The sequence below is a fragment of the Erithacus rubecula genome, assembly GCF_903797595.1.
Source record: "Erithacus rubecula genome assembly, chromosome: 1".
NCBI lineage: Eukaryota > Metazoa > Chordata > Aves > Passeriformes > Muscicapidae > Erithacus > Erithacus rubecula.
The window spans coordinates 35,293,563-35,320,133 of record NC_136658.1 but is presented as its reverse complement, the minus strand read 5'-3'; the positions used below and the strand labels follow the sequence as shown (position 1 = coordinate 35,320,133).

Sequence of the window (26,571 nt, the reverse complement as noted above, 5' to 3'; positions counted from 1 at the left end):
AGGTACTTAACTGAAAGCAAATGCCTACGCATTTTAAAAGTCAGAGAAGATTTTGATGTGCAGGATAAACTTACTTGAATTACAGCTGTGTAGTTAGCTGGAGTAAACACAGGGCTGTTATCATTCACATCAGAAATGTCCACATTGACTGTCACAGATGAAGACAAAGGAGGGGTACCACTGTCTCTTGCCTGGACAACTAATGAATAACCAGATATCTGAAAAAAGGGGAAAACATTAAATTATTGTGGAAGTGGTCCTAAATTTTAACCCAGGTTCTTTACATTCAATGCACCACCTTCCATATTCTAAGGAAAGCTGTTTGGCCTCATAACCCTCCTGTCCTTAGAATAACATTATCCTTTTTATCACCACATTGTGCCCCAACTTCTGTTTTATAAGGCTACCAATAAATACAACAGCTTAATTGTATTAAAATAACTGTATCAGATAAAGCACTCCTGAAACAAAGGGGCAGACAGAAAATATGTGACAGATAATATGTGAGCTCAGCTATTACTCTTGTAAGCTTACATTTTCATCTCTCCTAGGTGTCAGCTGGGAAAAGTGACCTGATTCTATTTATCTTACAGTTGGTTTCCAAGGTATTATATAAATTGCTTATTAGAGCCAGTGTCAGTTTGACACATACTGTTTCTAACACGGTGATGGAGAGCCAAGAAAAAGTTCACAGGCAGTTGGCTTAAACACACAGGAAAACATTTGGGAGTATGAGGGACAACAGTCTCTGTAGCAACAGAATAGTATCCACCATTCTGCAGAAGGTAAGTGGGCTTGAGTCTGCTTGTTTGCAACAGACACAAACAACTCTGCAGTGCAGGCAGTTCAGTGCATTATCCATGGGCTCTCTACTCACATGTGCCCGTGTGTGAGGTGTGAGCATATGTGACAACTTGCAAAAGCTCTGTCTATGCACAGTTTATGGATGACAGTTGGATTTTCCGAACTCCATCCTTATGTTGGCTTCCACAGGTCCTACAACTGCTTTTCCCTGTACATTGCTCCTTGTTCTGCAGGGAAAGCTGCTGACATGTCTGCCCCTGAATCCTCCCACGGTGGAGCAAGTGAAGGGCAAAACAAGATAGATACAACACTCCCCTCCACCCTCTCAGTGCAGGGCTGGAAAGGGAAAAGCATGGCCCTGCAGAGGGGAAAAAGATAATGTTAAAGGGGCTTTTGGGGAGGCTGGTGGGAAGGAAGGAGATCCAAAAGTATTTGAAACATAACAGCTTTTTTGTGTTAGGGAGGAGCTCAGACTGAGCACACAAAATAAGGTGGCTCTTCTGAGGTGTGGGACCAATACAGAGCAAAAGGGAACATGTTTTTTGGGAGAGTTTATGGAGGAGATAGACTGTTATTTGGTGGGGGCAAAGTGACACAGGAGGGAAGAGGAATTCTGAACTAGGGAAAGTCAAGAAACTTGGGGAAGACAATAGTTTCTTAACCACAATTTCCACTGCTAGCTGAAGAGAGGGAGTTTTGTAGAATATGTCCTAAATTTTTTTCTGTGTTTGCTTTCATTTCAATGTGTTCCAGAAAGGTAGATGGCAAAAAGTCATGGTCTCTATGTGATTACAGCTCTGGAAATAAGTGTCCTTAAACCACTGAAAACTAGGAGTCAGCAATGCCTTTGAGGATCTGCAGCAGATGGGGCATCATATATAATTTTCCCTGAAGGGGTCAGAATCACCTGTGTCTAGGAAACGTGCCAAGGAAGCAAAGAAAAAGACAATATCACAGCTTATTTTAACAGAGAGCAACTTTGGAAAATGCAGACCTAACACAGCTGGCATTACACATGCACACCCTTGTGAGGGTAAGTGTGTGTGTGTATGAATGCAGCTGCACATGAGTACACTTCAGGAACTAAAAAAAGTCATATTAAGAAACTCAGCCTGGGCTTTTATTACAGCCAACTTGTAACATGCACAGCCATTGTTACTCCCCTGTTGTAGACAGACTGTGGCGAAGTCATTCTACCACCAATATTTCTCCCAAAAGCTGCTAATTGCTAGCTATGGCAAAATGGTGATAAATAATCCTGAATGAATAATGGAGCGAGCAAACAAAGCAGCAGAGTCTGTTTAATGAAGCACTCTTCCACTTTAGGTTCAGCCTGGCCACGTCTCAGGGCCCTGTCCCCAGTGGTGGGTTTTGCAGAGCTCTGATCAATGGCTGAGATCTGTCCCCGCTCTGCCGCACACCCGTGCTCGCACCACGGGGACGGGGCAGCTCATTGCTGCAGCAGCTCCCCTGGCACCACGGACAAACCTCTCCCCTGGAGTGACCCCGACCCTCTGCCGGAGCAGGGTGACAGCAGAGCAGCTGCCCTGTGGGGAGACAGGGAGAGGGCTGGCAGGGAAACAATGGGAAAACGCTACAAAGACCTGTTGGAGCATCTTAGAGGCTGATCGCTGCAGGGTTGAAAGAATCTCCTTCAACACAAGCCAGCAGCAGGGAGGAGATTGATGCACATCTGTAAGTCATTGCAAGTTAAGAAATCCCACGTGTCTTACCCTTTCTCTATCCAATTTCTTTTTAACCTTCACGAGTCCCAAAACAGGATCGACTGAAAATTCGTTGTCTTGATCCCCATTCACTATGGAAAAATGAATCTGGCCATTGGGAGGACTGTCCAGATCTTCTGCTATCAACTTTTTTTGAGAGAAGAATAAAAAATTAGTAAAACAAATATTAAGTGATCTGTGCGATACATTAATTGCTCAACACTCCAAAAAGTAAAATTTACATTCCATCAGACTAGTTATACCTGAAGTAGGTAAACTATGCACACCTCTACAGCATCAATCCAATAGGTTTTTGTTAGGAGGCTTCACTTGGGCCTTTTCAAAATTCTAGTCTGAAAACACACAGAATATTTTAATCTTAATATTCCATACAACGCTGTCTCTCTGGATCCACAAGTTTCAAGATAAGAATATTGTGAGGCACACTGCATGCCAGACTATAGAAATGCTATGTATTTGGAGCTCTGAGCAATCTGGTGCAGTGCAAAGTGTCCCTGCACACAGCAGAGGGGCTGGAACTGGATGATCTTAAGATCTCACCCAACCCTGTGACTCTGTGATTGTATTTTCACTGAAAAGCTGGATTCTGCACTTTAAATATGCCATTGCTCTTTGACAGCGTAACAGGGTTACAGAGAAAGGCTCAGTACCACCACTCCTTTCTTTTGGGGAGAACCTGCCAGCAGCTTGTAGAGCAGACACAACATACTGGCTGGAAAATGGTCAGGGGGCTGCGGGACGCAGCAATTATCCTGACCAGAGCAGCATTTAGGGGCAGAGGCTCCTGGCAGCCAGGCGGCTCCCGGCCCCACTGACCATGAGCACGGAGTCGCCGACGGCCGCGTCCTCGCTGACCACGGCGCTGTACACGGGCTGGCTGAAGCTGGGCGCGTTGTCGTTCACGTCCGTCACGTTCACGTTCACCGTGGTCACCGCGCTCAGCGCCGGGCTGCCGCCGTCCTTCGCTTCCACCACCAGGTAGAAGTCCTTGCACGACTCGAAATCCAGAGCCTCGGAAATGGAAATCACTCCTGAAGCAAAGGAGGGAAATGTCAACAGCCAGCAAAAAATAAATAGTGCCACGGAGTAAGGGATTTGACGGTAGTAAACAGTGCAGCGCGCTATTTATCACCGTGGCACACACACAACACTAACTGTAAGACTGCCCAGTCCAATAAAAATGTTTATTCAGGTTTCTACTGCTGTCGTTTGATTAAAGAATGGTGCCAATTGCACTTGGGCTGCCTCTGCAGAAAGGACCTTTACAAGGCATAAGGCAATGAATGGCTCCTCATGAAAATAGCTTTCATTATGTGAGTATCATGGAGGAAGAAGTGGGGGCCATAGCCACCCATTTACCATCTCATTCACAGAGCCGTTGGGAGAACTGGATGCCGACTCTGGAAATAAGCCCTGACAAGTCAACAGAAATTCACTCCCACACAATTAACTTCTCATGAATTAAATACAAATGAATAGGATATGAATACCGCTGAGAAATCAGTTGTCTATCATTTAAGTGATTAAACAGAGACTTCCCCACTCAAATAGGTTTATAAATCTTGTGTTACCACACAGCCAAAATTAGGATTTTTTGTAACTTGATTCACTCCATGCACCCAGACTCCCTCTAGGATAGAAATGATCTGATTTCTAGTGTTCTTATAAACTTCCTACAATATCAGTTTCCTAACCTTCTCAGGAAATTTATTTCAGTACTTCATAATCATTACAGCTAGGATTTTCTTCCTATCATTTAACCAAAGTAATCCAAATGTAATTTAAGCCCATTCACAACTTCTCTTCTTGTAACTGGGCATGGAGTACAGTTTATTCCTGTCCTCTTCACAGGTACTTTCTACAGGCATGAAAACTAGCAGCATGTTGTCTTTTTTCTAGCTTAAACAACCTTAATTCCTTCAGTCTTTCCTGGTAATTCACATTTTACAGACCTCAGATCATTCCTCTTAATCTTGTCTGGGCTCTCTCCAAACAATTTCCACCTTTCAGTGTGACTTGCTGAAAGCAGGAGCCCTGAAGAGAAGCTTCCAAGTGGCTAGCAGAGAGTTCCCACTGATAAATGGTGTGAAGGACATTATTTTTCAAGCTGTGATCAGGCATGCTGCATCACCACTCTGATGTCTAGAAACTGAGCTCCTGCCTCTAAACAGATAGTAATGGAGCTGTCACACATTAATGAATAATAGATAGTTTTAGTTTTGTTGGGTTTTTTTTTTCCTTTTTTTTCCCTGTGTGATTAAACTTCATTATGGGTTTTTATTGATTTATTTTCTTGGCTTCATTGTCAAATGTGAAGTTAAGTATCGCTGCCTAGGCATATTTATGTTTAAATTTTTCTAGCACTAATCAACATGATGAAGATGACAGACAACACAGTTATGTTAAGTCCCTCACATAAGAGGCAGCAGTCTCCACAGAGTGAAGAGCCATTTTTGAACACAATTACAGAAATGACACAATGCATAATTTTGAGATTTTTCATGTTACTTGCTGCTACAGTTGCACCCAAAGAAACATTATCTTCAGGTTTTAAAATCAAGACTGCTTTGCTCTCAGACTCTGGTGGCAGATTTGTACTTGTCATCCTGAATGCTATGAGAGGAAGAGGATCCACTACAGGAAGCACAGAAGAAATAGCTTACAGCTGATGGAATAAAAACTCAGTGAGGATAAAGAATATATCCCAAAAAGAAATTAAAAGAAAATGTGACATTTACACTAAATATGGTACCTTTGCTTGGTATTTCTTATAGAGAACAGTGGTGTACTTCTAAAATTTGTGATATATTACCAAAAATATCTCAACCCAAGCCATGGCTGAAGTCAAAAAGACAAATCAGAACAACCCAAGTCAGGGAAGCTGCATAAAGCTTCACAAAAGGCAATCACGCATTAGGACTGAACTGGCCCTAACAGGTCCTGGTAGCATTGGCTGATGCTTTCTAAGGGGCAGATAGTGGAGGCTGTAATCAGCTGGTAAGCAAGTAAACACTGCAAGTGTTTGGAAGTGTTTTGCACAGTTTGGCTAATAGGCTGTCACATCTATATTGGCTTCAAAAGATTTGCTAATGGAGAAAAGTATTCTCCACTTGAGCTGGGGCAGCCATGTGTGACTGTAATTGACATCACTCTCCAACCTAAAATTGCTTTTTAACTGTGTAGTTAATTACACAATGACAAGCTGTGAGTCTCTAGCCTTGGAAATCTTTTGGTCCAAGAGCCTTCCCCAAAGCATTCATGTTTTTCTGATGCTTTAATTTAGCATTGCAAGTAAGAGCCACTTTACAAACCTGTTTTGGAGTTAATCCTGAACTTCCCTTTCTCATTCCCTGATCTGATGAGATAGGCAATCTCAGCATTTGTACCAATGTCTTGGCTTGTAGCAAAAACAGAAAGGACCTCGGTGCCAGGTGAGGTGTCTTCAGGCACTGTAACAAGATAATCTCTCCTTTCAAACACGGGAGGGTTGTCATTAATGTCTAGCACTGTAATGGTAACGGTGGCAAACGAGGATAAGGTCAGCACAATGCTCTGATCTGAGGCCTTTACGGTGATGTTATAGGAGGATTGAAGCTCTCTATCAAGTGGATGCTCCAAAATAATGATTCCTGATGACTGGTCAACTGAGAAGAAACCATCTGCAGAGTCTGACAGGGAATAGGTGACTTTTCTGTTCACGCCTGAAAGAGAAGAAAATGGGAAAATGAAAATGAGAAATAAAAAAAAAAATAAAAATCTCTCCCCATCTAACAGAAACCCTAAGCAAAATCTGCTATCACACTGAGCATTTCCAGTGGGGGTAGAGGCAGGAGAGCCTGTGGGTATAATACTGCTGAAAGTTTGGGAGATCAGGACATGCTCTTCTCACATGACAAATCCCTGTGGATAAGTTCAGTTCCTTCTCTCATCATGATACATTTTTTTAAAGATTACTTTGCAAAACTGCTGTGTATTGAAACTTGAAAGCAGAATCCAGATATGGTCCTTGCCCAGAACAGCTTATAATTGAATTAGATGAGACAAGCAGAATGCTGAAATTGGAAATGTCTCAGAGCACATCTTGAAGGAATAGAAATGTACATAAGGGGAAGATAAACCCATAGAAATACATCAGGTGGCACAGAATGCACTAGTACCAGTGCTGCCTTGCTTCAACTGTTGAGCAGAAAAATATTGTCATAGGATGATACCTGTTAAACAAAAGCTGCATCAAAAAACTCCTGCCAGAACATTTTAAAAATGGAAGTCCCTCTGCCCCAGCCTAAGAGCAAAAATTGAGTTGTGCAAAAGTTATCCTGCATTTTTAAAATCCTGCCCGTATTTCCCAGTACAAAGCACCTACCCACCCAGCTGCTGAATATGCAGATCTGTGCTAAGGTTGTTGTCAGTAATAAGGCCTGAGGGGATGGTACTGACTTGGTTTCTGCACTACAGTGGGATAGCCATTTCAAATCTAATTAAAAGTGAATGCAGATACAAGTTCATTCAAGTCCCTTGATGCTAGTTGATTTTGTGATTTCATCCTGGGTGCTGTAGTAAGAGATTATAACTAAAACACAAAGATACACTAAAATGGAGAGTCTCTGTTTCTAACATCTCTCAGTTGAGCATTAGCTGCTGTTTTTGTTGGAGAACAGACTTTACAAGCCTGACATTAATCAGATGAACAACAGCTACCAATCCCTTCTAGGCATATTTTGTTAATTTAAAATTTGTGACAGTATTATTCTGCTTTCCAGCAGCAAAGCATTGTAGAAATGTCTGATCAAAAGCAGCACAAATCACAGTTGTTTTCTGCTTGATGTAGCAGGAGTTCAGCATCCACACAAGGGGGAGCTGGGAGACTCTTTGTTCAGTCACACACACATAAAAGCTAGAGCAACTACAAAGTCCCAGACCCTACTTGAGGAGTGTTAGGAATTCCTGTTTGGCTCCTCAGAGAATAAAGTTTTTATGCAGTGCTTGAGATACCAGAGTATATTTAAAAGGTTCAAATGTCTTTAAAATAAGGAACAAATTAAATGGCAATACTGCAGTGAACCAGACTATTAGGTTTTTTGTGTTGTTCTGGTTTGGTTTGTTTAATCACAGCAGAGCCTCTCTATTCACCATGGCATCACAATGTGAAAAATAAAATGTCCCACCTTCAGCAAAACAGCAGTGCAATCAAGGAAGTGACTCCTGTCCTACAGATGAGGAACTGAGCTCAGCCCACAAACTCACAGGAGATTCTTTCATGTTAAAACACATAGGCTTTGAATGCCCTAGAGCTGCTGAGAGCACACCTTTCCTTAGTCTCTTGATACATACATCCAAATACTCTGCCAGCTGACAGTCAACCACGCTGACAAGCAATAAAAAGGAGTAAAGCCTTCTAGAAAGTGAAAGGTTTTCAGAGTCTGAATAATTGGAGGTATCTACATTTTCAGCTGGGGAGGATCTCCTTCAGCTAGACATCCTCCATCAACTTCCATTTACAAAAACAGGACAGACCTGACCATAAAAATTAATGAGTTACTAATAACAGCTGATACTCAGGGATGCTGGAAAATAGGATTCCCCCCCCCACCCCAGCCCCCTTGACTCAGAGCATGCTGCAGAACACCCAACATGAGTTTTAACTGTGAAACTATTTAGTATTCTGCACCATCCAATCTTGGTGCCTCCCAGTTTCCACAGAGTATCAAGCACTGCTCTGAGGCAGAGGCCCTAACACACACCTTCTACAGGTCTGTGACTGCAGGAGAGCCTTAGTCTGGTTTACACTCTTCTCTGGCACAAACTCCCTTTTTGATGCTCACTACAGCACACCTGGGCTCAAGACAGAAGACTCATATACCACAGTCCTTCAGGACACAAACAGCTACAAAGGAGATGGCCAATGGATGTCTTGTGCCCTGAAACACCACAAAACTTCAGCAAGGGTAGTTGGAATGGGGAATGGGGAAAGAATTTGGTACATGCAACTCACCACGGAGGGTGAGTTTATGTACAGGAGGGAGTAACTCCAGTAAAGGCAACCTGACATATAATCCAGCCCCTCTTCTTGAATGCTACTTCCTAAAAGTGATGCCCATGAAATAACAAAATATTAACAATGTTTTCTGTAAGTGGTTACTGATGTTCCTACAATTGAGACAGAACAGATACAGATTATGGTGTTCTGATTGCTCACTCTAATATATGGGATTTTTAGGCAGAAATGGAGACAGTAAAATCTTAAAGGTAAGTGCTTTTATTATTCCTTCCTGGAAAATGAGAGAGGAATGCGGAAATTCCAGAAAGAATGGTTTTTTGTACCAGTTTGGTATGATGAAGAGAACAACTTGTTTTTTTTTTTCCCATGAGACATGAAAGAACAGCTCTTACAGGTGAAAGTGACAGTTTATGCAAGAAGAGACAGAAGATTTGGTTAGAAGACCTGACTGGGGATACAGACAACAACTCTTGGTGGCTTTTGTCCCAAATGCCAAAAGGAGAAACAAAAGGAGACATACAGAGGGAGATCTTAGCTGTGTGCTGACCCTTTCATAGAGTGTTTTGAGGGGTGGGATTTAATACTTGCCTCTTAGGGATAAAATCAGTGAAAGGCTGTGGCAGAAACAGCACTTTGAAGAAAGTGTTGTGTTACATCAACAGCTGTTTTTACTGAGCTTTTGGACCCAAGACTGGGAAAAAAAATGGGCATGAGGCAAAGGTGAAGTAGGAAGCTATTTCTACTGAAATTCAAAATGCTTTACTCCAGAGTGTTTACCCTCTCCTGAGAGAGAAGTGTCCACCAGTGTGTGTCAGTGGAATCCCTGCCACAGATTCTGCTGTGACTATAAAGGAGATGCCTTGTGTGGAAAGGAAACAACTGCTTCAATGCCATGGCTCCTGCACTGGTAAAGGGAGCAACCCTCCCACACTGCTTGCCTACAGCTGTTGGGGGATTAATGTTTGCAAACTGCTTTGTGTCAACTTACTTACTCAAACTTCTCAGATTTCTAAGGTACCAATCATCAGCACGAGCTATTTGAACACAGCCTTTGCAGGAATCACTATTACAATAAGAAAATTGCAGCATATTTTTTTTTAAATAAAGGAATAAGGTAGCACATTTTCTGTTTAGACTTGTATTAGCATATGATAGAATATTGCCCTTTGCCAAATCTCTGGTGTGAGGAGCTTGTAAAACATACACCTGCCTAGTACCTCAAATGCCATTCTTCAAACAGGCTTTTATTCTTGGTTTCTTCTGTGCTAAAACAAAGGGGCACACATCATGACAACTTCTATGTCATTACTACTTTTAATATCATCAGGAATATATGGTAACTTTGCTTCACAATCAGCACTACCAAATCCTTCTTGCAAAAAGCACAGAATCACAGAATAATTCAGGTTGGAAAGGACTTCTGAAATCATCAGCCCAGCACTGTCGACGCCACCACTCAACCACATTCCTGAGTGTCACATCTGCACATCTTTAAATACTTCCCAAGCCTGTAACTCAACTACTTCCTTGGGCAGCCTGTTCCATTGCTTGACAATGGTTTCAGAGAAGAAATTTTTCCTTCTCTCCAATCTAAACCTCCCATGGTTTAACTTGCTGCCACTTCCTATTGTCCTATTGCTTGATACTTGCTAAAAGACTCTGATCCTCAACTCACTACAACCTTCTTTTAAGTTGCTGTAGAGAGAGAAGGTCCCCCTGATCCTCCTTTTCTCCAGGTTAAACACCCCCAGCTCCCTCAGTCACTCCCCATCAGTTTTTTGCTCAGACCCTTCCCCAGCTCCGTGTCCCTTCTCTGGACACGCTCCAGCCCCTCAGTGTCTTTCTGGCAGTGAGGGCCCAGAGCTGAGCACAGCATTGGAGCTACAACTCAACTGAAAATGGCAGAGTTACAACACATTTTGATCCAGACTACCATCAATTAAAAGGCTGAGATTTAACCCAACAGGCACAATCCCCACATGACAGTAAGTTTCTGCAGTGGGCAATACCTTTATGCATCACACATTAAATTTAAGTTACACATACTTAAAGCCAAACAGTGTTTCTCCCTTCTGTTTTCATCTGTCACCCTGAACTCATTATTTAATGTATTTTTCCAAGTACAGCTAGACCACTCATTTTTGTTTATGTCTAAAAAATGATGATTAACTGTCATCTGCTCATTTTCATCTTGAAAACCTTTGAAAATACAGGTAATGGCAAGTATTAAATATCAACAAACAAGATGTAGACCAGAAAGCAAACTGAAAAAAAATTGTTTTTCAGTTCAGTGGTTGAAAACATACAAAGCAAACTATCTGATTATTGTGCTTCTTCTTTGCCTCTTTTATGGTGTGATTATTAACACTGGTATGGACCTATGACCCTTCCTGACTACCCAAATGTTAACCACAAGGCCAATTACTAGAAGATAGAAGTCCACAATTTTGTTAACAGCAAACAAGACAAAAGATGAATTCTAAACCGGATTTTATAGTGCTCTACTCCATCATTTCAAGATGAAAGAGAAATCTTGCCTGAAGTACCTTGTTGAACAGCAGAAGAATATATAGCCCCATAGGGAAAATATTTCAAGTGATTTTTACAACTTAACAGAAAACTGGGCCGAGTTCAATCCATAACACAGCTACCAAGATAGACTTTCACTGTTTTCCCCTTTTCTGAGGGAAAAAAAATAGCCCTAATCCCAAAGGGGTTCACACCTCTGCTCCAATGGAGTCAGGGCACCAAGGGATGAGGGCAGGGGAGAACTGAAGATAATCAGCCCCTTACTGAAGGGAAATACTTTACAAAAATGAGAGGTATAAACTGTTAGAGTATGAGCCCATCCATGGGTGCCTAAAGCCCTGCTTTACATTTCAGCTGGGGCAGGTGGTGTCTTGTTTGGTGGGAAGTCAAGATCTGGATAGCTGGCTCACCCTCCATCTCTTTCTTGCTAGGGATTCACATATTCCTGGGTACTGGCTTATATGACTTGACATATATACTTGTTTTCTTCAGTGATTCTGAGTCAATTTTTCTGAAATTGGGATTTTGGAAATACCTAATTTAGGGTTACACATTGCAGCTGGGAGCACAGGGAAACATAGGGAAGCAGTGGAATGCAGAGAGAGAGAGAGAGAAAAAACATAAATACATATGTATAAGGATGAAGAGAACCATCAAGACAGAAAAAGACCTCTAAGATCATTGAGTCCAACTGTTAACCCAAGCAGCACATTCATTTTAAACACTTCTAGGGGTAGTAATTCCACCCTGCACAGCCTATTCCAATGCCTGTGAAGAAATTTTTCCTAATATCCTATCTAAACCTTTCCTGGCACAACTTGAGGCCATTTCCTCTTGTCCTTTCATTTGCTACCTGGAAGATGAGACCAACCCCCATCTCACTAGAAGCTCCTTTCAGGTAATTACTAAGAACAAGAAGGTCTCAGTCTCTTTTTCTCCAGGCTAAACAACCCCAGCTCCCTCTACATCTCTACATCAGACAGGTGCTCAAATAGTTTGTATATTATATTTTATATACATGTGTAGGCATATATATAGAGAATATTCATATACATGTAAGTTTAAGAAATCCAGTTTAAAGACAGTTTATAATCCAAGAGATACAATTGTCCTTTGTCTAGTTCTTTGCCTCTATGTTGTTAACAATGTCTTGGAAATCTCAAAAATTAAAGAAACTACTAGAAAAGAGAAAGTGCAAAGAGATCTGGGATCTTGAGAGGTCATCTAATTTATCCCTGCACAAAGACAAGATAGATTCAATTTATCCCCAAAAAGAGGCCTATTCTTTGATCAGGAACTTGCATAACCTCCTTGGATGAGACACCCCAGTGCCTCACTTCTCTTAGAACTAAAAATCTTGTTCTGACTTTTTGCTGAGATCGAATAAAATTAATAAAAGACAAGGAAAAAAAAATAGAACAAGGGTCAACTTATTTCCTCAGAGTTACTTATCTGATAGCTGAAGATTGTTATATTTTATCATCTCAACTCTTTTTTCCTTGGCAGACCCTCTCATCTGTTTCAGTATTTCCTGACTTTTCTTCTAGACTTGTGATCTCCTTTGTCAATCTCCTACATCCTCCTGGAAGATGTAGCCCACATCTTCTTGAAAGTGCTGTACCCAAAACAACACAGCCTTTCAGGTCAGGATTTGCCAACACCAAACAAACAGGAAGAGCTACTTCTTTTTTCCAGCATTACTCTGGTTTACCCATCTCAAAATATTTCCCTTTTCACACCAGTAGGAAAGTGTAAATATCTTCAGCCTGTGGGTCACAGTAACACAGCTGCATCTCTGCAGTTCTGCTGCCCAGACAATAGCAGTGCACTTGGTTTTCTTGCCTAAACACAAGATGTCACATTTATCCTGATGACTTGCACTGGGTTTTTCCATACCATTTTTCCAACTCTTAAATACTACAAGTGAAGCTTTGACACTATCCAGGGTAACTTGCAGCATCACTCTGCTTTCTGACATTTAGCAATCCATTTAGCTGTCCTTATGCCTACTTATGTATTCAAAAATCAAAACAGCAATGCTGCACCCAGTACCTTTCTTAACTAAACCCTCCAGTGTAATGGTTACTACAAACTCCCTTGATAGCAGTTTGGTGCTGACCATTTTTCCCTGGCTTACACATAAAAACATGGTGCAGTACATTGCCATAAATCTCATTAAACCTAAGCTGTAACACCCACAATATTTATTTCAATATGGCCTCCTCACATGTTGCAGAAGGAAATGAGATTGGTTTGATGACTTCCAGTTCCTGAACACAGACTAGCTTTTAGTCATCTTGATACACACATCTCGTTATTTTAATGCAAGAAGGGTTACTGCATTCCCCTGACTACTCCTGAAGCTTTAAAAATATGGCCCTCTGAGGGACTCAACAGGGTCATGCTGAATGTTTTGGTAGTCTTCAAAATCCCCAAATATGTTGTTTATTTACCTCCTAACAGTAAGTCAAGCCTAAACTCCTAAGAGCCTGACTATTATTTTTTCATTTGGCAATTTTTCAGGGGTCCAGTGTGCTTTATCTCTGCATTCCTATTAGTGCTTTTGCCTTTACTAGGAAGGCAAAATCTAGGTTTTCTCCAGAACAGCTCCCTGAGTGAATTTGGACCTGCAAGTGTCCATAGCACTGGCCAGAAATCTGGGGAATGTGAGTCATTTGCCTTCCACTCTCCTTAAGGAAGACTGGACAAAAGTCCAATGGTAAGGACACCTTTCCAGGAAGAAGGAGTACAGGGGTACATCCTCATGAACTATTGCTCTTCACTGAATAAGCTCTGAGGAACAGAGCACAGAACCACATCAGCCAGCAGGCTATAGAGCAATGCTACTCATGCCTTTTGTTTTATGTTCTGTTTATTGTTTTGGTTGGTTGGGGTTTTTTTTCTTTCCTTTTTTTTTTTTTTTTTTTTTTTTTTTTTTTATTTTTCTGGCTTTTTGCTTGTTTGTTTTGTTTTTGTCTTTTGGTTGATTGGTTGCTTGGTTTTTTTCTTCCATGGCTGATTCCTGAATTCTTTCTGCAAACAGCTTCAGTGACAGTGGACAGGCCTCCCTACTTCAACTATACCTCTTATGCAATGCTGTTTTGGACTGCTGGAGTAAAAGGAATTAATAATTCATGTCTCTTTCATATCCTGCATTAGAGTCTAACCCGGGTACTATTTTAAAAGTCTGTGAGGCAACGATGTGGGTGAAGATATAGGAAGCACCATGTATATTTTAAAGAGAATGAGTCATTCTCTGTAAAGTATCTTGTAATATTTATTTTACAAAAACTCAGACAAAACCCAGTAATGCCATCCAGCTGGCCCCATTCCCAAAGTTAACTACCTATGAGCTGTTGAGTTTTAGTAAATCTTCAGTCCTATTATCTCTGTTATTCTTTTTATTCATGTTTTGATCCCTGCTTTTTTCTTTTGCAGATCCTGAAGTTTCTGGGTCCATTTTAAGAGACATGCCCAACATTAACAAATATGCAAAGCAGAGGTACTGCTTTTGTACTGGTTTTGCCAGAAAATGCCAAAATCAGTATCTACTTCAGCATTTCTATTACTTTGTTACCATAACATGTCATTCCGAGACCTGCTCTCTAATCAAGCTGACTGTCTTATACTTCTCTCTGACACTCCTGCAATCCCACCCAGCAGCACTTTAGACTTCCCCAAGCCTAGCTGGGAGGCAGCTGTGACTGCAACAGGCTCAGCTGCCCTAATTCCTTCAAGATTAAAGCCCACCATTGATGAGGTGCAAGTCTGTACTCTAGTTCCACGCATGAATTATTAAAAGTGGTGACCCACTGAACAGCCTGAGTGATTTTCATTCCATGCAGGGCTAACCAGCATCCTGATGCCACTTTCTAAAACACTTGGTCACTATTTCTGACAGGTATTTAATTTTCATTGTTTTAGTAGTTTCTTCTTTTTTCCTCATTTTGACTCATCATCTTTTTTTTCTCATTATCCTCAAAGAGAGGACAGGAAGAAAAAGAACCTAAAATATGCTTTGCTTCCCCATCCTCTTGGAGGTAGATACATACTGAATGGACTGGCTGAGACCTGAAGGAGAAGTCATATTACCATTCTTCCCACATTATTTCCTGTGCAGGTGCCCTTGAGCACTCATGGTAAGGGTTTGGGTTTTGGCTTTTCTTGAAAAAGCAAGCCCTTATAAAAAAATCAAAATCAGCAAGGTCAAACCTTGCAGGAAAAATGTAAATTTTTTTACACAAACTTCTCTGAAATCCAACATAAAATTTTCCATCAGAACCTGAAAGAAAATGGCACTCCTTCCTCCCCCAGTTTGCCAGTTCCCCTATCAATTCTTGTTGGAGAAGTTTGGGTTTAGGAAGCAGATGTCTTTTACTGAGAAGGTCAAACAACTTCCTCCAGAAGGGCTGAGTCTTTTCTGCTGCAGCTCTTCCACTTTATGTGAAAAGGTGAATAATTTGCTCCCCATACCAAGAATCAGACTGATTAAGGACTTGGTTGATTTAAACTCTCCAGATTGAACACAAATGCATTAATCAGCTGCCAACGGAATCCTTTTCATAAATCCTGGTCCAAATAATATTTAACTCTACAAAACTGTTTAAACAACACAATCAAATTCAACCACAATTAACTCATATAACCTAACTGTATAAACATATCTGTAGGAGGGTCTCAAATCTTATTCTGGATTCCTGAATTAGGCTTTCAACACCAGTGTTTTCTCTCACATCCACTCAAGTACTAAAGCTTCAAATGCTAGGAACAAAGAACAGAAATCCAGGCTTATCATTCAAATCTACTGACCCCAAAACTAGCTGGATTTTTTTTTTTTTTTTTAGAACTGGTGAATAAACCTGGCACCATTCTGATTGTGAGGTGACAAGCCCTGCAGAAGCTGGGACACATCTGAAACTCCGGACATACGAAAGTGAGAAAATGCTTTGGATGAGGTAGCACACTGCTCATTGTTTTTCTAGGTTGCATTACTCAATGCTGTTAAATCTGCTGTAAGGTATGGGAAGATATTTCCTGAAATTACACTTCCTTTCCTGTACAGCTGATCATGGTGAGGATGTTGCACTTTTGTCTGTATCCACAATCCAGAGGACCTCCAGGGTGCTCATGCTGCACAGCACTCAATCCTTGGAGGACAGCACTCTCTGTCCTTGGAGGTAGCCAAAAGTCATCTGGACTGAGTCCCAGATAACCTGCTGTAGAGATATCCCTGCTTGACAAAGTGGTTGTACAAAAGCCTGCTACTCAAGGAAGAAGCAATCAATTGGTCAGTGAAGCCACTAAACTGACTACAGGTCTGGATGGCTGATGCCCAGTGGTGAGGAAGGAAAATGGATCCATCCTGCAGAAGGACAGATAATGCACTGTTCATTTTTAGTACAGTAAGTGCTCCTGCCTTTGGTAGACTACACCATCAATCATCCTGGAAACAGGCCTCAGCACAGAGGTCACTCACAAAGCACAGCATCTGCAAGGGAGGCAGGATTTAGCCTTCACTTAAAGCACTGCTGAGCTTAGATGATGCTGTCATTCATTCTTGTACTGTGTGAGCGAGGCCACTACACTCTGTGCGTGCAGAAATCATGAGCAGCACTGGAAATGAGAATGTGCCTGCACCTCACCTTTAGGCTCTACATTTATTCTGAACTTTATCAGTTTTTTTACATCATACTTGCCCCAAATTCCCATGTAGGTTTTCTTCAGAGTTGCTGCCTCAGCATTAACCTAATTCCTTTGAAACAGGCTGATATTGCAGTTGTGTGATGGGTTTGCTCAGGTAATTACACCTCAGCATTCATTCCAGCTCTTCTTGTGCCTTAATTTGACCAAAATGGAGTAATTTGGCACTTTGCTTTGGATACAGTGGGAGGTGAAAAATTCACTGCTTTCTGTGAACCTCTTGAAAAAAATGTAGAACCAGCGTTTTGCTTTCATTTCTTAGTTTGAACATTTCCAAACCTGCTGGTGGTAAGTACCAAATACCTTACTGTGGAAATACTAAAAATTTCCAATTGCAGCAGTACAGAATAAAGAACTGTTTTCAACTAAAACTACTAAAACATTCTCACAAATAGACTTATGTATATTCTCTCTCCTTCAGAAGACAATGTAGTTTAAGATCCCCAGCTGTATGTAGAGGCTATGGAAAATGAACTTGTGCACTACTAAACAGTTAAAACTGTTTTCTTTTGTTGAATACTGTGAAGAAGGACTCTCCCTCAGTGTCCAGCTGGTACAGATAGTTTCTAAGTATGTATCCAAATTAGAAATACAATGAACAGCAATTTATGGTCCAGTTCTGTAATTTCACAGGATATTACAGAATCAACAAATATCAAAGGCACAAGGCAGATATAACAGTATTTTTCTCTTAACTGGAAATTGTTCTAATTATCCAATAGTGTCTGAACACAGCATTCTCAGGATTCTGTTGAATTGTTTTTAGTTGTGGACCACAGAGGGACTTCTCTCAAGTTTTCTCTCAATGGCTTCAATATTCATGTTCCTGTCCTTACAGTACATAGCCCTTCAAGCCCAAAGCAGAAGAGGCAAATTTTAACACTGATCACAAGATGTTTCCTGAATGTTAAAAATTTATTTGTACCATGATTACTGCCTCCACTGATGTTTTCAGGATAACACTTCAAAAAGCCTTAGAGGAATATCACAGTCCATCAGGAATATCAATAATACATTTTTTTTCTCTCATAGGAACATTACACTACCTGAACTCATTCATTATCCAGCAATGGGGAATCAGTAATTTTAGCAGGGACTAAAGGAACAGTAATTAGAATAAAATCCACTTTTAGGGGCTTGTTAGTAATTTACTTATGATACACTGAATAGTTTGATTATCAGGCCTAAGCATGAAGGAAGCACATAGCCCCTTCTCATTCATCACATCCATCCCTCCCTTTAACTTCTCTAGTTTCAGAAGGAAGGCACAGGAACTAGCTCATGGTCTGTAGGTTTTGTTGTTTTTTTTTTCATTAACCATCTTATTATATGAAGTTGGTGCTAGCAAGAACTTTTCTTGACAACTTTTTATTCTAATTGTGTCTCCTCTCTCCTTGAATGTCATCTCACCTACAAGAAAAATGGTAATTAATACAACAGTGGAAAATAACAACACTCTCTCTTCAGATGGTTCAGTGGTTTACCAGCAATAATTGGCTCTTCACTGCAGGACAGTATCATAATTTTAATTGTGAGTTTTCAACCACAGCATATAATGCAGCTCTTCATAGATAAATTAATGAATGTTTGCTGCTCCTTTATGAATTCCTGTATATCTAAACTATCAGCCTCACAAATAGCTGACACTTCCAGGATGCATTCTACTCAGAAATTTTTTTTTTTTTTTTTTTTTTTTTTTCATTGAACGAAAGATCTGCTTTTTACATGAAACTACTCAGGCCATAGATTTACAAGACACCTCTAAAACACAGGAGAAAAAATACCAAAACAACAAAGTTATTTATTTCAACTCAAGTGAATCACCTAAAAATTTTCTAATATTCAGTAGGTTTTACCACTCTACTATGCAAAAAGACTCCCCTTTAAATATTTATAATTGAACCCACATTTCAAGGCTAAGGTCCTCATATAATAAACTATTATACTTTCAAAGAATGTGCAGTTAAATAACCAGAACATTTATAATGTACATTCACAGTGTACAATAGTTTTATGCTAAAGTAACCAGCTGGAACAAATGGGAGCTATTGCAGTATAAAACTCTAGAAAAGCTGTGATTAATCAGGTGTAGGTCCCTGTGGCATGTAACTATATTATTTGCATAAATAGAGGCATGAGTATTCAAAATCATGGCTCAAGAAAAGAGGTGAGACTACTGAAGGAAGAAAGTTGCAATTTAGCCCCACAACCATCATTTTTCCCTAAACAGAGCTACTGATCAAGAGAAGACTGCATGTTTCTGTGGCTGTTGCAATGCTTTTCTATTTGTCACACCCTTACGTCAAGATGAGGCACGAGCATTTTGATGTAAACAAAGAGAAGAGAAAGAAATGGGGAGGATAAAGAGGAAGGAGGAAGAGAAAATGAAGAAATTTAGCAATAGAAAAGTGAATCTGCACTGTAATTCCACCAACTCACAGAATTTTCATAAACATTGTTTATTTTTTTGCAGCATTATGCACTTACCAACATCAGGATCAGTAGCTTGGACTCTTGTTAACAAAGCTTTAGTGGCTGTATTCTCATAGACACAAGCAGTGTAGTGGTCAGATGAAAACACTGGTGGATTATCATTAACATCTTCTAAAATAAGATGGATTTCTGACTGGCAAAACCTGCCACCACCATCAGTGGCTCGGGCAATCAAGTTGTATACAGGGATTTTCTCTCGGTCGAGAGGGGCCAAAGATTTCAGCTCACCTGAAATTATTTAAAGCAGCAGCTATCATTATTATTGTAGCAACACCACCAATTCTAGACAGCCTAAGTGTCTGAAAACCATGTGTTTCACAGAAATAGGAAAGAGAAAATAAAACCAACATTGCTTATTCCAGTGAACAGATTAAAAACTCACAGCAGCATCACTTCCCCTTCCTCTTCACCCAAAAAAGTGAGGTGCCAGTATGAGTGCAGGGATGACAAGCCATTCATGGTGGCTTTAACAGCAGCCTACAGCTTTACCCACATGAACACCATCATGTTTTTTCAAGTCTGTCCTTTTGTCAGTCTCAAGGTTTATAGACTCCTTAACACAGAAACACATCCTTTTTAGCAGTATCTGGTGTGATATGACAAAGGGTAATAATTTTAAATTAAAAGAGGGTAGATTTAGACTAGATATAGGGGGACACATTTTTTATGATTAGGGTAGTGAAACCCTGGCACAGGTAGCCCTAGAAACCTTAACTGGATGGGTCTCAGATCAACACAATCTATTTGAAGATACACATGGCAAGATGACCTTCAAAGTTCTCTTCCAGCCCAAAATATCCTGTGGTTCCTATGATAAATCTGATCTAACTTGAAGTCTGCAGAGAAACAGAAGGATTGATATTCACTGTTCTGGTTATTACATCCAACCTGGCCAACCAAGATGTCCCTCTTTCTCCCTCCTGCCAGCACTGTTCAAATGGTCACCCACATCTGCCAGAACTGGAACAACTGGCTGATAGCCACATGTAACCTAATTCTACAGTACCCAGATGTGGAGGGGTTAAGGCTATGCAGGAACATTTGCTTGTCTTCTTACCATTTTCTGGATCTAAGAAAAACTTGTTGTTCCCTGAGCCATACAGAGAATAGCGAATTTCACCATTGGAGCCGATGTCAGCATCTTTAGCACTGATCTTGAGAATTACTTTGTTTGGTGGAATGTCCTCAGGAAACAATGCTGTGTAGGCAACCTAGAGTCAAAAACAGACATGTAAGTTATGCTGTAGCAGTATTTTACAGTCTTTGAACTACCTTTTTAAAAAAACTATTTGTAGTACATCTTTCTATACAGGAAACAATTTTCCTTCACACAACACATTCCTAGAAATTCGAATCACTGCTAAGCTTTGAGGTGCCACAGAAAAAAAGCCTGATTATGACTGTGAATAGGGCTCAATGCAATAGTATTTTGAATCTTCTTAGGTGCTTAATGCAATATTATTTTGTATCTTCAGTTTATTCCATTGACACCCATGAAATGAAAATCTTGATGAGTGTACTAACAGAAACAATTGTTTTTATCACCTCATTCAGCAGTTTTAAGGCAAATACAGATTGTGATTCCCCAGAGTGGTAGAATGGTTTTTGCAATGACAGTAATCCATCAGTGAGTGATAATGTAACAATGGGAATTATAGGAGTATATGCATGCACACCACATACACATACATATACATAAATATATATAAATATATAAATTATATATATACATGTTTAAATTTTATATATATGTATTTCTTTTAATTTTCTCTAAGTAGTACCATTAACAAGCTCTGAATTTTATCATGTTTTTCTTTTACACAGACCTTTCTATTGCACTAACATCAGTTCCCTGGATTGCCTTTCCACAGAATACAAGACAGCCAGCACTCTGAAAGCTGTGGTCAGGCCCCACTGAATGCATTCCTGACAATAGGACAGCAAGTTATATTCTTCTGTCATTTGCACTGCATGTCTGTTATCTGAAAATTTGAGGAAAGCTGGAGTTAAACTAGACTGATGACATTTCCACGTGGGTTGTGAAGGGAGAGCACATTATTTTTTGCAGGGGAGGAGTAGCTGCCCAATGCCAGCTCACAATACATCATTTGTTGTAAAGCCAACTAAGGCTATGCACAAGACTCCTTTGCAAGCTTTATGAGATCATTATCCTTCAGTCTTGGCTTCACAGGAATGCTTTGCCCTACTTCTCTCCATATCACTGCACTAAGACCATAAGGATGAAAACCAGCATTGCCTATGAATACTCTGAACACTTGCAAACAGCAAGAGACACCTGTAGGGAAAGCACTGCTCTCAACATAGTGGTCCATGGCCATGGGTGTTGTTAACTCACCTGTTCACAAAGTGGATTGTTATCATTAACATCAGTGACAGTCACTTCCACAGCAGCTTGGGTCACAAAGAGGCCATCTGTGGCGGTGATGTTCAGATAATAGATGTCTTGCTCTTCCCGGTCCAGAGGCCTTTTAACATAAACTTTCCACTCATTCTGAACCAGCCCTAGAGCGAACTTCCCTCTGGGATTCCCTCCTGCAATAAGATTAGCAACACACACTGAGTGTGGTGTCCCTTCAGAGCTCCCACAGAGACACATCACTAAGCAACCATCATTTCTTTCAGGCTTTTGGTGCTTCCAAACTTGCAGACTCAGGAAATCTGTAATGAAATTATACTCCCTGTGTTTATTACCCCCTGACTGCCCTGTATGAAAGTGAACTGATAACTTTCACTGGAAAAAAAAAAATCCATTTAGCAGAGCTGAAGATGATCTCTTGTTCAGCTCCCCGTAAGGGTAATCAAATTCAAACTGTGAACAATCAATAGTCCTCTCGGGCTGGTACAATTGTCTTTCCACTTAGTCTCAGGAGAGGATGTAATACACCGTAGCTCTTGTTACTAAGACAATTTCATTAGCTGTTGATTATGCAATCAAGGACTGGAAGTGGGTTCTATTAAGGAATCCTCTAATGAAAGCTTTATCATACAGCTGCGCCATTCCTGTGCTTATTAAAATTCGAGTTTTTAAAAAAGTTTACACGACACAGGAAGACACATTGGTATTAAATAGTCCTAACAAGAGGTCATTTGAGGAACAGTTGGAAAATCAGCAGCACAAATAGATCAAATGTATCCAAGAGTGAAAGCTGGTGGTGAAAGGTGTGCAGGAGATGAAGCAGAAGAGATTTTTACCATGCCATATCACTGACACTGAACCTGGCAATGCTTTGGTCCACATTATTCTCAGGAAGGGGGGAAGGGAAGGGAAGGGAAGGGAAGGGAAGGGAAGGGAAGGGAAGGGAAGGGAAGGGAAGGGAAGGGAAGGGAAGGGAAGGGAAGGGAAGGGAAGGGAAGGGAAGGGAAGGGAAGGGAAGGGAAGGGAAGGGAAGGGAAGGGAAGGGAAGGGAAGGATATGTCACATACAGAAGTGTGCAATAATTAAGGTGAGCAGAGTCGTTTCCAAGAGTTATTTACTCTTTTATCTGAAATGGCACAGTCTCCTGCCTGGTTCATGAAGGAAAACACCTTCAATCACTTTCTATGAGTCTGACCCAAACCTCCTGTCAGACCAGACAGTAGAATCTTTTGAACATGTGTTATGACTTTGCTAGCCAGCTCAGCCCGATACAACTGGTTGACCATTTCCTCCCCAGTGGGAATGGGAGGAGACTCTGAAGGGTAATAGTAAGAAAACTTATGGGTTTTGACAAAGACAGTTTAATGGGTAAAGGAAAAGCTCTGTGTACAAGCAAAAAAAAAAAAAAAAAAAAAAAAAAAAAGCAGGTTTTCAGCCATCTCCAGAAAAGCAGGGCTCTGTCATCCTGACAGTTACTTGGGAAGATAAAAGCCATTAACTCTAAACACCTCCCCTTCCTCCTTCTTCCCTCAGCTTTTATATGCTGAGCATGCTGCCATATGGAGTGGAATATCCCTGTGGCCAGCTAGGATCAGATATTCCAGCTGGGTCTCCTCCCAAATCCTTGTGCATCCCTACCCCCCATCACTGGTGGGGTGCATAAGGACCAGAAAAGGCCCTGACTCTGTGTAAGCTCTGCTCAGCAGTAACTAAACCATCCCTGTGACATCATGAGTCCAAATCACAGCTCCATAGCAGATTCTACTTGGAAAATTAATTCTGGCCAAAGCCAGTAAAACCAACTACCCAGTCTCCTGTGCTCAGCTTGGTCTGTAAAAATGTATCTGCACATTTAATAATTTAGGATAGACACTATAATCACAGCAAACTCATGTGCTACAGAAACTGAGTGAGTATATATTAAAAAGCACCATGATGCTACACTGGCTGAACTACCATTGCAGCTAACCCCCTACTAGCTCTTTGCCCACCGTATTAAGCTTTCTCCTATGATCTCCAGGTAGGAATTCAATCTCAGAACTACCTTCCATGTTGCTCATGTTTAAGAGTTATATAAAACTATTAAGGGAATGCTTAATCTTTGCTGGAATACGTTCAAGAGTGTCAAACATGCTAGTGTACATTTGCCTACAAATTAATCAGGGTTCTGACACATGCCATGGGATCTGCACAAGCTGAATAGAAAGACCAGGTTCTTAAACCTTCCCCTCTAGTACTTCCACTGAATGCTTGCAAAAGTAAGTATTAAAAAAAAAATTTAAAAATCCAAGGATGAATTTATTTGTGTTGGCTCTGTTGTCAGGGCATTAATGTCTCTGATATTGCTTCTGTTGTCACAATTTTGATGTTTCTCAGGGACCTTTTTACCAAAATAACACACAAAGGAGGTCTGAATTTGAAACTGAGCTAAAACCAATAAAAAAAGTCTAATGTTCATTCCACAAGTTCTTTCTACAACAAAAAGCAGAAAGGGTCACAGGCTGTAATCTATGCCTTCTTCATTAGCCACCAGTGACAAGATAGACTGGTTTCTATTTAATATGAAAACTAAGTTAGTTGAGTCAGTCTGAGCAAATCTTTCTTGTTAAGAGTCACCATTTGTGCTAGCTGTGACTGTGCCAAAAAAGGCAACTTGTAATGAATATGATTTCCAGAAAATTAGTCAGATAGGCATTATAATTATAAAAGGGTTTTCAATCATACAGAGCACTGAATTCATGTATCAAATACAGATATTTTCTGCTGATAGAAAACCACCCTTTTTGATCACAAAACCAAGAAGTTTTCCCACTGATTCCTATGACAGTCTGGAATAATCACCAGAGGACACACTGTTTAATCTGTTGTGTCATATAAACACACATTCCTCCTAAAGAGGGTTACACAGTGTGTTGATGTGTATTTCTGGCCAGATCTGAAGGCAATCCAAGGAAATGAGAATCTGTCCACTGACTTGAGTCTGAATGTGACTTCAAAGAAGGCAGACCCCTGCTGATTGACATTAAATTCTTTCTACTCAGTTCAATGCCAGCATAAAAAAAAAGCTTAACTCTCTTTTATCTAATCTTATCATAGTGAGTTTAATGTTGTCAACCATTAACAAAAGTAGTCTTAAATATTCTTACTTTGCTTCATGATATTAATCAGGGATTTCCTGCATATTAATCCTTTTGTAAAAGGGAATGATTAACTGTCCTGACCAGCTAGGAAGTGATACACTCAAGGTACAGGCATCCCATTGTTAAGAAAAAGGGTAAAATCTAATTAAAATCAGCTGGTGGTTTTTATGGTTAGCAGTAACAGTACCTGGGAACAATTTTAAAATCACTGTTGCTTTGTTGCCAATGGAATAGCTTTTAAATCATACCTAGGAATTTGGGGAATATATATTAAAAATGATCCTTGGGATCTCTATTCCTTCCCTTTACTCCACTAGAAAAGAATCAATCTGAATGACCAAGAAACCTGTGCAATAAGCAGGAATACAGGTTTATCTGTATGTCTTTTTAATGAGCATTTATTTTGTGGTTTTTTGGTTTTTTTCTGCTTTTCAGGACTGGCTTTACACTTCGCTGATGGAAGGCAAAGGTGGACTATAAAGTGTAAGAGAAATAAAGAGATATAAAACTAAAACACCACCCAGAAAATATTTTTTAAAAAAGGAAGACAAAAAAATCCACACTGTGGCCCAGGAAACCATTTCCTACTACTTATACATATGTCTTGATGCAGATCTCGTTCTGCAGTGATTAATTAACTTTTTCACTAATATATGCAAGCAGATTCAGTTTCCTAGGGGCATTCTAATTAATTAGTTTTTCACTCTGAATAATGTAGCTTTTCTAAACGGAAGCCTCCTGACTACATGTATTAATGGATTCTTTAAAATCTTTTGGCAGTTTTCTTATGTTCTACTTTGAATGTCACAACAGTGAAGTGCTAGCTACAAAAAAATCCCACTCCAGTAACTTTTTAGAAAGGCTTTGAGGCTAAAAGAATCAGCAGTATCTTTTATCTTTTGTTACTTGAAGTTTAAATAATGCTCTCCCTCCCTCCCTAGTCAGCAAATAGTACAAAGCCAAATCAAGCTCAAGTTTAAGTAAAGAAAGAAAACAGCCAGATACAAATGAAATGCAGAGACACAGTGATCCAAAATAAACAAATCCTGACACACATCATTACTAAAGCACACACAGAGGCCATTATAGCAACTAAAAGGGAATGGAAAACTAGAAGCCAACAGTATCAATTTTCATTGCAATGTCCCCATCTGGGAGGGGGAACTGAATATTTACTAACTTACTTATTTAGCTTCTGTCTTACATTTATGCATTTATTTAGGTACTTTCAATTCCCAGTTAGAACTTTAGGCATTTTCATCACACAAAATCAATAGGTTTATCCTCCACTCCCAATTTAAGATATTGCATGTTTATTGAGCTTCTGAAATGATAAATCCAATCCTCTTAGCTTTACTACCATAAAATTGTTCTTCATCTAGCAACACAAGGCCTTCCCAAACATTGAAACATCTATTTCTCTAGAATTCCAGGATCTCAAATATATGATAAAAACTAACAAAAGCCACACCTTTGCTCGTACTGGGCAATCAAATAACCCACTGTGTACAACACCACTTCTTTCTCCCAAAACACAATGTCCATCCTCCTTGTGTTCAGCTGAACCAAGCTTAAAGACTATTGACTCCCCAGCTTTATGTGCCTGATGAGGCCTGATAACATCACTGAGGAACACAAAACACTTTACTGTACCAATGTCTTGGCAGCTGACATTCTTCTGGTGGCTTTTCACAGTTAGCCACTCTTAAATCTCAGTCATATCTGGCTGGGTGTAGTTTGGCTAGACATCAGAAGAGCCTTGGTTTTAGGCAAACTGCCTCAAAT

The 26,571-nt window shown here is 40.2% G+C and overlaps 1 protein-coding gene across 5 annotated transcripts in view; it reads right to left on the bottom strand.

The window, feature by feature from the left end:
* The window catches only part of FAT3 (FAT atypical cadherin 3), a 382,360-nt gene that overhangs the window by 43,992 nt on the left and 311,797 nt on the right, over positions 1–26,571 (bottom strand). For all 5 annotated transcript variants that reach the window (XR_013775721.1, XM_079317035.1, XM_079317037.1 and 2 more), the window contains exons 11-17: positions 21,626–21,822; positions 20,327–20,480; positions 19,264–19,497; positions 5,861–6,250; positions 3,366–3,580; positions 2,538–2,675; positions 75–218 (exon numbers count right to left, since the gene is read on the bottom strand). Coding sequence is in view for 4 of the 5 variants with exons in the window: in XM_079317035.1 (XP_079173161.1) it covers positions 75–218; positions 2,538–2,675; positions 3,366–3,580; positions 5,861–6,250; positions 19,264–19,497; positions 20,327–20,480; positions 21,626–21,822 (1,472 nt within the window). In the remaining variant the exon portion in view is untranslated. The remainder of the gene's footprint in view (positions 1–74; positions 219–2,537; positions 2,676–3,365; positions 3,581–5,860; positions 6,251–19,263; positions 19,498–20,326; positions 20,481–21,625; positions 21,823–26,571) is intronic.